Source organism: Amaranthus tricolor, chromosome 2, assembly GCF_026212465.1.
Source record: "Amaranthus tricolor cultivar Red isolate AtriRed21 chromosome 2, ASM2621246v1, whole genome shotgun sequence".
NCBI lineage: Eukaryota > Viridiplantae > Streptophyta > Magnoliopsida > Caryophyllales > Amaranthaceae > Amaranthus > Amaranthus tricolor.
In genome coordinates, this window is record NC_080048.1 from 33,183,189 (window position 1) to 33,195,030 (window position 11,842).

General features: G+C 35.6%; 1 protein-coding gene across 3 annotated transcripts; it reads left to right on the forward strand.

The window, feature by feature from the left end:
- The first annotated feature begins 874 nt into the window (after positions 1–874).
- Positions 875–6,234, forward strand: LOC130806360 (PWWP domain-containing protein 3-like). Of its 3 annotated transcripts, none has more exons than XM_057671398.1 (3): positions 875–1,090; positions 1,199–1,451; positions 3,485–6,234. In XM_057671398.1, exon 3 carries the CDS (start codon positions 3,519–3,521, stop codon positions 5,910–5,912), a length of 2,394 nt encoding a protein of 797 aa, XP_057527381.1. In that variant the 5' UTR covers positions 875–1,090; positions 1,199–1,451; positions 3,485–3,518; the 3' UTR covers positions 5,913–6,234. The 3 variants fall into 3 exon arrangements, with proteins under 3 accessions (XP_057527381.1, XP_057527380.1, XP_057527382.1); XM_057671397.1 differs by having other exon boundaries at positions 1,199–1,253; XM_057671399.1 differs by lacking the exon at positions 1,199–1,451 and having other exon boundaries at positions 906–1,090.
- Positions 6,235–11,842: the final 5,608 nt, after the last annotated feature.

Genomic DNA, 11,842 nt, shown 5'->3' on the forward strand with positions numbered 1-11,842 from the left:
TGGAATATACATATGATTTCTGAATTTCTTATCCTCTCTAGCACTTTACATAGAGAACTTGCAAACCTCAATTGTAAATTTTCATTTTCTTCTTCCACTTAAGTTTTCTCATGTCGTTCTAATTTCCTTGTGTTAGGAATTTAGTGTAATTCTTTGTATCTCAAAAAATATTTCCGGTATATATTCCCAAGCACCGTAGTAGGGAGGAAATGATGTTTTAGGAAAGCGCATCTCGCCTAGATTTAATATCAAGTTCACATACAAAATCTTCTTGTTACTATGTTCGATATATGGTATTCCCGATGATGAAGTTCACATTTGGTGTATGTTAAGCAAAGCTTTGAGCTTGTCATATGTTTTGTAACCTACTAAGTTTATGTAACTTTATTTTATATGTTTGATTAATAAAATTAAAGTCACATTTACAACAAGAGTTGAAATTCATCCATTGCAGAATCGTAGCAAACTCAAGAAAATTAATGAGTGTGTTTGACAAATGGCTATTGACTGTTGAATTTTTAGTGGTCTTATTTGACCAATTGAAAATGTTGACTATTTTTGTTGTCTTTTAACCAAGCTTCACATGTAAATTCTGTTAGTAAGATATTTGATAAAATTAAGTATTGATTATTGGCTATTATTAGATAAAAAATAAACCAACAAACCAAAAACTATTGAAAATAGCAAAGAAAATTAACCTTTTCATTTTAGCTTAAAAGTTAATTTTTACAAAAAACCAAAAATAAAAAATAACTAAAAAAAATCATTTATCAAACACGAAAATGACCTAATTTGAAAAATATTTCCTTTCTTTGGATGAGATGAAGAGCCGAAGACATGGCCCTACTTTGGCGTATATATAATGTACAATTGTAAACAACCAAACAAACACAAGCACGTGTCATCACAAATTCACAATACTCGTGTCACTGTTCAATAGTTCATACACTACCAGATCATTTCTTTTAAGCTTTAATAGAAATCTTCCTCCAAAAATCTTACCTTTTCATTTTTTTGCCCATTTTTAATCTAACAATTTGGAATCCTCTTCTTATTTTTCAGTCACTTCCTTCTCCAAACAGCCTAATAAGTAAGCTAAATCTCTTTCTTTTTGTTTCTTCTCTAATGTACTACTAAATACTCTTTGCTTGCTTGAATGAGTTCTTTTGAATGGGGTTAATTTTTTTTTTTTTTGCAGATCCGTTGATTTATCTTTCTGGGTGTCAATGAGTTTTGCTGGAAGTTTAATTTGAGTTAAGACTTGCCCTTTTTAATTTTTTTTTGATTCAATTGTGTTTTTAATTTGTTGGGTATTTAGGGTTTTTGTTTACTTGTTGGGTTTATCTGGAGATTGGATTTTGTTGAGAATTTTGTTTGGAGTATAGGGTAAACTGAGGGAGAACGGAGAGGGGCAGCGAGAAATCGAACCAGGACCTTACAAAGGGAAAGTGGTAGATGCTCTAACTGAGACTAAATTTTTTTTAAATTTTGTTGAGGAATTTATTAGACTGTTTGTTTGTATAATTTGGGTTTTGCTTCGTTTTTATTTTTTTACATATTAATTTGTGTGATTCTGCATTTTCTCTGTTAATTTTTTACAAAAATGTCACTGGGTTTAGCTTATGCTTGTATTCTCTTTGAATTTTAGGAAAATTTTAGAATTTATGCCTTTTCATTCCTTGGTTAAATTTGAGAATTAAATTTGATAGTTGAGGTCCCCAAGTTTGTTTGACCATCTTAATTTTTTTTAAAAAGGCCTAGACCTAACCCCAAATTCATCCCATGTTGTTGACTTTATCTTGGTAAAACTATTAGGTTCAAGATATATAGGCACATTTACGATGGTCATGTCATTTTTTTTGCTGACATAGCATTACAAAGGGGGGAAATGTGTTGTTTCCAATGTAACAAAGTATGGTAGCTAATTCGTTTTTCGAATTCGTGATTCTTTGCTTAAAATTGCCCAAAAATAGCCCAAAAAACCCCAATTTGCATTTGTAGATTCACAATTTTCTAGGAGAATAGCGAATCATGATTGTTTTGTTGAATTGTTTTTAGGATTCTTTAGCATGAACATGTAAAGTCTTGGATAAGTCAACTAGAGATTTTGATCTTTTCAAATGTTAAAAGAAGAATTTATATGCTTTGAAATAGAGCTTTGCATAAATTTAAACAAAAAAAGTCATCTTTGACAATTAAGCAAGCTTGAGTACAACATAGGAATAGTTAAGAAATTGTGGTAGCAAATTACATGAGGCATCATCATCTTATAATTGGACTATGTCAACGCATTCCATCTCTGAAGTTTATGATATTTCTTTTGGTTTTGTTAGAAAAAAAAAATTTATTTGATTATAGTTCATCTATCTACTTAGTTTTGGTTTATGATCAGTTGTGCGTATATAGATATAGCTGAAATGCAAGCTGTTGGTGGTTGTGATTAACTGAGAACATAGCTTGCTAAGTTTAAGAAATTTTAGGTGTGCACATTTTCCTGCTTCACTTGTTATCCCTCTATATTTCAATGGAGTTTTTGTCACAAAAAATATGTTTATCAATCAAAGAGAAAAGCAAGTAAGAATATGAGATAATCAAGAGCCTTAAGAGAGGGGGATAAGGGAAGTTGTCATCTCCGGTAGTTGATGCTATACCATTGAAAGAAGAAAGTTGGCTACCACTCCTCCTTTCTCCTTTGTTGAGATGATGAAAGTGTGAATGTTTTGAAAATATAGTGTTATGTGAGTATTTATTTTGTGTGCAATGAGACAATGTCTAAGGGACGGAATGAGTTGACCTTAACTATTCGTAAACGCTCCTTTAAATTTAAGCTACATAGTTGGTAAAGGTGAACTAATCTGAATATTAAGAAATTATCCTCCGCGTACCTCTCCTCACTAGTTAGCAACTACCACCATAGTGCAAAAAGGCGGTGATGGTCAAGATCGCGGTAACAACACAATTTTACTGTAACATGAGTGTTGCGGTTATCATAATGCCAATTATCATGAAATAGCCTTGAAATGACCCAAAACGCGATTTCTTACACCTTTACAAGACTATTAATATCAATTTGGTTTTGTGAAAACCTTTGCAATGCGGTTGATCTGCCGGCTAATGTGATGCAATGTGGTCTTGTTTTTGCGCAATGGTTACCACTGTTGTTCATTTCTAGTATCCCATGAAATTATTGTACCCATTTATTTGCCCATTGCCATAAGGCAAGTGTGTGCTTTGATGGAGTTTTTTTTTTGTTTATTTTATTTTTAAGATTCACAAGTTAGGCTGAATGAGAGGGCTATGTGAAAAGTGGCACTTGCCTTCCAACGAAGACAAGACTTGATTAACTTTTATGATTATTGGGTGATTTGGCAATTGGCATACAACATTTATAACTAACTTTTTTTGTACGAGTAGATTTGCCCATGTCTGGTCTTATATTTAGTCTCGAAGGCTAAAATATCATAATTCCATTTTGATGCTGCAGGACTGAGTGGATACATTAGTACCTGGAAACAAACATGACCGTTGAGGAAAATCAACAAAATGATGTTTCTGTGCCGAAAGTATCTGAAGAGAGGACGAATGATACTTTCAAAATCAGAAACAATGTTATCGGTAATGAAGCTAGGAATGTTAACATTTCCAAACCGATATCCCCAGGAAGTCAACATAATAACTTTTTTGAGCTGAACGGTGTTTTAGTATCTGAAGGGAAGACAAATGATGATTCTGAAATTAGAAACGATATTATTGGTCATGAAACTAGGGCTGTTGAGAAGTGTAAATCGATTTCTCGTATGGAAGATGAGATAGGCATTTCGGATACTCAAAATGGTGTTGTCAGATATGGTACCGAGGATCTCGATACATCCAAACAGAGTTCACCTGTCAAAGACAAGGCTGCTCAAAATGTCTTGTCCAAGTGTTCTGCCGGTGAAAGAGGTTCTTCGATGAAAGCTGAGGGACTTGAAACATTGAGACCGATTTCCCCTTTAAAGGATGATACATTGTTCAAATGCTCGGATCCTGTTGTCGGTTGTTCGGTGAAAGATGGCTGTGACGGTGCTGAGATCAGACATCGTAAGGATTCGGATGCTTCCAAAGAGATTTCTCCTACTGAAAATGATAACCAGGTATCAAAAACAAGGGATGATGTTGTCAGCAGAGGAGCAGAGGATTTTGATGCTTCTAAAGTGATTCGAGGCATGGATGATGACATTGTTGATTCTGAAATCGGGAAAAATGTTGAGGATTTGGATGCTTCAAAAGTGTGCTTTCCTTCGGAAAAGGAGAGCTGGTCTGAAATTGGAAAAAATGTTGGTTGTAGTGCTGATGGGTTTGATGCATCGGAAATAAGATTAAATGCAGTCAGTACTGGAGCGGAGAGTTTAGATGCTTCCAAAACTATGTCTCGTATAAAAGATGATGGATCTTGTCTTTCTAAGAGCCCAACTACCGCTGAAGATGTGCGTTCAACTTTGGAAAATGTTGCGGGTCTTAAAGAATCTAAAAAGAGCGCCGAATTGCGAGAGAGGAAAAAAAGCAAGTATTTGTCCCCCCCTTACGTAAATCTTAGCAAGGGAGCAAAAGCTTTATCCGATGCTCTTGCAGATGGGGAGGATGATAATCATATGTCTGATAAGCATGTTTTATCCCCTCCAGTTCCGAAGAAGAAAAAATATACGAGAAAATCGGTTTCCACATTTGTTAACCTACAAGAAATAAGTGCATCATCAGCCGAATTACTCTCAGAATTGCGTTTGGCGGCTTTAGATTGTACATATCCTTATGACAACGAACGTTTTGATCCTACTGAAACTATTTTTGCTAGATTTCGGGCATCGGTATATCATGATATGTTGAATTGTGAAGTTGGTAAGGTAAGCAAGGAGCTTACTGCTGGGAGTAATGGTGTGGTGGATAAGAGGCAGAATCGTCTGATAGGCAGCTCAAGTGGAAGTAAATCGCTACCGAAAAAGAGGAAGAAAGAGGGTAAAACTACCGGAGCTGGTGGTGCTTTGGTCGATAACATTCAGAATTTTCATGCCGCAAATTCAGATGGAAATAAGGGTGGAGCGAAAAAGAAGGGGGCGGAAGAAACAACAATTGGATTGGCAAATGTGGTTTCGAATAGTCTCTTTAATGTTGATGTAAATGTTGCTGAAAGTTGTTCGTTCACCATTGAAAATTACCCGACAGAGATTGCGTCAAAGGTGAATATGAAACAGCAACAGGAAGTGTCTGCTCGAGTTACTGAGGTGCCTAAACAGACAACTCTGGATTTTTCGCAGGAAACAATGCATATGGTTCCATTGCCTAATTTGTGCTTTGAGAGTAAGGAAGCTGTTGGCGTTCGAGATTTGAATAACCAATCTGTCCCACTGGGTGTACCGGTTGCTAAAAAGAGGGGAAGGCCAAGAAAAGCTTTGAATGCTGATGCTTCCAATTCTGATGGCAATCCTGAGAAAAAGAAGCGGAGGAGAAGGCGGAAGGATGGGACATATGCTGATGATCCATTCCCTAATTCGTTTTTGGGCTCTAATGGAACGAATGCAAAACCCATTTCGTTGGAGGTTTGTTTGCGGAATGTGGGCCCGCACACGCCTATGTCAGCAGCAGCAGCAGTGGCACGTTTGAACGCAGCAAAGAACAATCAGATGTGTACTCCACCGAAATCTATGCAGACAGTTGATGGGACTAATTCTCCGTCTCTCTTGATGACTCCTGGAACTCCCGGAACTCCTGGCGAGGCACCGTCTATTGAACAGATGAGAAAGAGTCTCGAGTTTATGACATCCATGCTGGAGCAATCAGGCAACAATCTCTCTGCTGATATGAAAGTGAAACTAGAGACCGGGATCAAGGGACTTCTAAAGAAAGTAAGCTCTATTCCTGGCTCATCCTCATCTTGACTGATTGCTCAATTGATGGCTTTTGAAAGTAGTTTGCTGAATTAGTCGTTGCACTTTCCTCCCCAACCCGCCTTAGATGAAGCTGTGTTGTCATGTGCCTTAGTTTCCTTTATTTTGCATTGTTGGTGTGCTTGAATTGAAGCATTTAACTTATTTTGTGGAAGCTTCATGTAATTGGCACATGAGAGTAGTAGGCATTAGGTAGTGAACTATTTATCAGAACTATTGTCTGGTTTATAGTTATGAGCAGCAAATTTCTGAACCTCTTATGTGATCCTCATTAATTGATAAGCCTAGTACGAGTTGCTCCGTTGTCTTAAAATGACATCCCTGATAGATTCATTTTGGTATCTATCAAAGGAACCGCTTAGGGATATCGTAATCCATTTTTACACGACTTGATTGCTATCGCTGATGTTGATGAAAGTTTTATGAGTGGAATATACCGAGTATGATGATGATGATACGGGTTGCTTTGTTGTATTGAAATGACATCCCTGATAGTTTCGTTTTGGTCACTAAAAAAGGAACCTGTTAGGGATATCGTAATCCATTTTTACACGACTTGATCATTTTGATGTATTAGTGGAATATAGTGGATATGATGATAACGATATACGAGTTGCTCCGTTGTATTAAAATGACATCCCTGATAGTTTCATTTTGAACACTATCAAAGGAACCTCTTAGGGATATCGTAATCCATTTTGACACGACTTGATCGTGTTGATGCTATCGCCGATGTTTATGAAGGTTTTATAAGTAGAATACACTGAATATGTTGATGATAATGATGAAAGTTACAGTTCACAAGTGTCAATTATCCTTAATACAAGGGCGGTGTTCTAAAGAACATAATTTTCTTCATGGATGGTGTTCTAAGTGTCAATGATGGCGGATTAATTTTTAGTGTTAATTGAAAAATTCTTGTCTAACCCTTAACTTAGTTACTAAAATCCATTTGATCAAAACAAGTTTCCAATTATATATTCTGTTACGGTACTTTAGAGTTTACCCTATTTTAACACAAATTTTTTTTTTTTAGAAAAGTTGATTAAAAAGGCAAACTGTTGTAGTTATTAGACAAAACTAAAACTTAAACCAGTTGTTCTATCCAGTAGTATTTATACTATATTTATATTTACTGTTTAATACTCCCTCCGATCTTATGATATAGTCCCATTTCCTTGGGCACGCATATTAAGGGTTGTGTGGGGTCCATGTAAAAGGTGGTAGATGGGTATTTTTAAGTAAGTGGATTAATTGTTAATGATTTCCTCTTTTTGATTAATAAAGTACATAGAATGAATTTTGGAGGGAAAATTGGGTTTGACATTGTTTGAGCTTTAATTGAAATTAATACATTTCCGAATTTTTTATAATTAAACAACCATTAAACTAGTTAATTTAAATTACATAAAATTACATCAAATAAATTACAAAAATCGTCAAAATCATAAAATAAGCTAAGTCTTCAATACTTCCTTGATTTCTTCAACGTTTTTTGAACGGCAATTGAAAACGAGCAACCCTCTCGCCACATGCGCATACGGATATTAAATCTTTCGTTGACTTCAGATTTATAAAAAAACAAACACGGTATGCATTTAGTGTTGAAAATTAATTAAATAACTACAAAAAATCTAAATGTTTCATTTTGAAAGGAAGCCATCAATGACACTGGAACAAAAATAAGCTGATTAAGGGAAAACAATGATACTGGAAGATTGAAAAAAAATGAAAAGAAGCCAGACATGATTAGAAGATAAATACAGCAAAGGGAAATGGAGACAGGATGGATCAAATGAGTTGACAATTAGTAACACAGTAAAGGGAAACCAAAAAATTAATGTCAATGGCGCCAAAAATGAAAAAAATTGCCACCAAAACAGATGAAAATTATGTATATAAGACAACATTAAGTGAAGATATCAGACACTTCATTTAATTTCCACCAACTTCAACACAGTATATACAATGGGAAAAAAAAAGATGTAGATAATTTTACTAAGACTCAAATAATGCATGAGCTTTTAACGTCAGCAAACAGTAATGGGAAGCTACAACACGGGGTCATCAATGAAATTGCGAAGAAGTACGATTTGCGTAGGAGGACAATCAGAAGGATATGGAGACAGATTCGTGATCAAAAAAAAAACAAAGTTCCAATTAATGTCAACAATAAGAAGTCAGTGACCAACGGTAAAGCTCCAATCACCTTTGATGAAAACAAATTCAAATCAATTGAAAAAGCGAAGAAGACAACTTTAAGAACACTTTCAAGGGCCATGGGAGTTAGCTACAGCACTGTATGCAGATGGAAAAAAAACAGGTACTTTCGAAAGCACACCAACGCGATCAAACCGTTACTTACAGACAAAAATAAACTCGACAGGTTAATTTTTTGTCTTAGTAGTTGCATTTTAGATGAGCAAACAAACAACTTCACATTTAATGAAATGACAAATGTAGTCCACATTGATGAAAAGTTGTTTTACATTACAAGGACACAACAAACATTTTATCTAACTCAAGATGAAATAGAGCCACATAGAGAAATCCAATCAAAAATATTTATCCCCAAGATCATGTTTATGTGTGCCGTTGCAAGACCAATCTTTTCTATTCAAGGTGAGATGATTTTTGATGGAAAGATAGGCATTTTTTCTTTCACACATGAAGTGGCAGCACAAAGGAGTTCAAAAAACAGGAAGAGAGGAGAGCCAGAGACCAAACCAATACAATCAATCACTAAAGAACACACAAGAGACATGATTGTGCACAAGATACTACCAGCAATTAGAATTAAATGGCCATCACATTTAAGCAAAACAATTTTCATTCAACAGGACAATGCTAAACCACACATTTTAGATGATGATGAGGTGTTTAGAGAGGTGGCTACACTTGATGGATTTAACTTCCACTTAGTGCAACAACCTCCTAACTCACCGGATTTGAATGTGCTTGACTTAGGGTTCTTTAGGTCAATACAATCTTTACAGCATCAAAAATCAGCATACAACTACGCACAATTACTTGAGGCAGTAACTACAACATTTGACAATCTGACACCAAATGCACTGAAGAATGTATGGATCACATTACAAGCATGTAAAATTGAAGTTATTAAGAAACTAGGTGGTATGGATTACGCAATTCCACACATGAGCAAAGCAAAGCTTGAAAGGGAAGGGAGACTCCCACATTGTTTGGGGTACAGCAGGAAACAATTTACCAGGCACTAAGATATCTGGAAACAAAGGTGGATAAAACAACATTGGAGGGCATTTTATTTTACTTAGGGATGAAAGACGAATCAGTTTTCCATGAACTTCATGAGTATATTTCAGCAACAACAGAAGCAACAACAGAAGCAGCAGCGTATATTCCAGCAAGAACAGAAGCAACAACAGAAGAAAGACCAGCATGAACACCAGCAACATGTAAATATGACACACATGAGTATACTTTTGGGTTACCTTTTGTACTCACTTTTGGGTTACAGTGTAAGGTAAATGTTTAGGTCTAAACATGATGTAGAAATTAAATAGGGGAGATGTTTAGCCGTAAACATTTAGAAGGAAATGTCATGTAACAATTTATTAATGGCTTCAAAAATAAAATGAAAAACAAATTCATCTCAGAGATACAAATTGAACTCATCACAGATAACCCAAATACCATACTAATTGCCTCCTACATCTGGTAAGAACATAGCCTCCTAAACATAATGTTTGGTGGCTTATGAACTGAAAACCCTAGATTGGTGGCAAAATGAATGGATTTAGGGATTTTGTAGCTATAATCAATTGTTTACCCTAACAAAAAAAATCATAGGGCAACAAAAACAGAACACGAAAGACATGCATACCATACATAGCACATAAACAAAATCATCATTAGTCATACAGGAAAGATGTATCCATACGAGAAAATGGGCCTCGAACATCAAAATCAGACACCAAATCATCATCATCCAACGATTCTTCATCTGAGGAAGGGAACAAGTTCTCAATGTATAGATCTTGAAGATCCAGTTGTAAATCAAACATTCCCTGTATTACTTCATCTTCAGAAGTTATACTTCTTCCCCAGTTAGGATCCGTTTCATCAGAAGTCGTAGGTAGGCGATTGTAGAAATCGAACCACGGGTTAGGAGATCCAATCGTAGGATCACTTTCTTGGGACGAAGACAAACAAGAAAGACAAGACGTTGGTGAGGCCATGTTCGAAAAAACCCAGAAAAGATGGGAAAAAACCCAGATTTAAGAAACCCCTAAAAGCATTAGGGTTTCAAAGAAGACGAAGAAGGTGGAAAAAAAATGAAGATGAAGATAATAAACTGTAAACCAAGGTATTCTTGGGGATGAAGATGAAGATCATTGAAGAACACGAAGAGTTATACACAGGTTGAGGATGAAGATGAGAGAGAGGGAGGAAGACAAAGTAGGGGATTATAAAAGGGAGGGAATGATTAAGGTGAGGTTAGATTGTTAATTATTTTAGGTTAGTAGGGTTTACGGGGGGTAAAATCGTAATTACGTGTGTGAACTAAGGGTATTTAAGTAAAAATGGATTGCCAAAAATAGATTTGGGACTAATTCAAAGGTTTTGCCAAATAAGGAAATGGGACTATATCATAAGATCGGAGGGAGTATATGAAACCCACTGGTTTTGAAGGCCTGGCGCAAGTGCACCGGGTACACTCCCTAAGAGCCGGCCTAGAATTCATGTCACAAAATATCAATCAGACTTAATTTCATAATAATGAAAATATAGGGATTCAAAAACAGTCTTCCAATGTAGGTTATTTATGAATTATAACCGTGAAGTTTAATATTTAAGAGTTAGTCACTATAAATCATAAACTGCAAGCATTTTAACTATCTCACTGAATTTTAAACATCGAAGTTTAATTGATCGGCTAACCTCTTTTATGACATTTGACTCCTACTAATAACCTTTCACCCTCACACTTAATTCATTATTACTATCCATGAACTTTTATCACGTTCGACACCACATATAGATGAATGACAAGTACATGCTTTAGGAGTGTTTATCATATCCATTTATCTGAGCGAGAGCTTCAATGCTGATTTAAAAAAACATTTATCTTCAGCTTTCTTGTTATTGCCTTATTTTTTGCCAATCAACCTCTCTTGTATGTTAAAACAAATTCATATTAACAATTGACTTCACTTTAATGTTGGGTTGACTCAATCATATCCACAATGAGATCAAAAACAATCTTGTTTGTGAGCCTCATACCACACAAATTTAAAGTTTCCTGTAACATTTATTATTGCTCGCATCCTCCATTCAAAACTTTTCTCCTCGGCATTAATACATTATATAACACGCTTTGTTGGCTTTGACTCAAGCACATGAGTATTTCTACTATAAAATATCGGCCATGCTTTGACATTTTTCTTTAAGTGCTCCATAGAGTCGATCTTTGGTGGATCTCATTGATTCGGAGCTAGTCTTGGGATGGTGCACCAGCCTTTTGCCGCATCAACAGCATCTTTTGGTTCATCATTCTCTTCGGATTCAGAATTTAGATTCTCCTGATCGTGATCTAAAAAGTCAACAAAATTATCATTTAGCTTACTAAACTTAATTATGAGTTGAGGATAGTGTGTTTATTACATCACTTCTATGACTGTAGAATGAGTTGGATTCGTAAACTCATTCATGTGTTCAATCACATACTTCGGGTTTGCTAGCATGTCTGTAAATATGTCATTTCGCATATTAGGATGTGGCAACAACATGCTACTTAAAACTCCCCCTTCATTTCTCACATTTGCAATCACTTTCACATACACCTCCATTGCATTCCAATAGCTAATGACGCTGCATACAAAGAGCACTTATATATGCTTTTGTCATTCCTAACTGAAACTAACACATTTTCCCCTCAC

What these genes read in the sequence shown, in the direction of transcription:
- LOC130806360 (XM_057671398.1), top strand. Translation starts at nt 3,519, where the DNA reads ATGACCGTTGAGGAAAATCAACAAAATGATGTTTCTGTGCCGAAAGTA.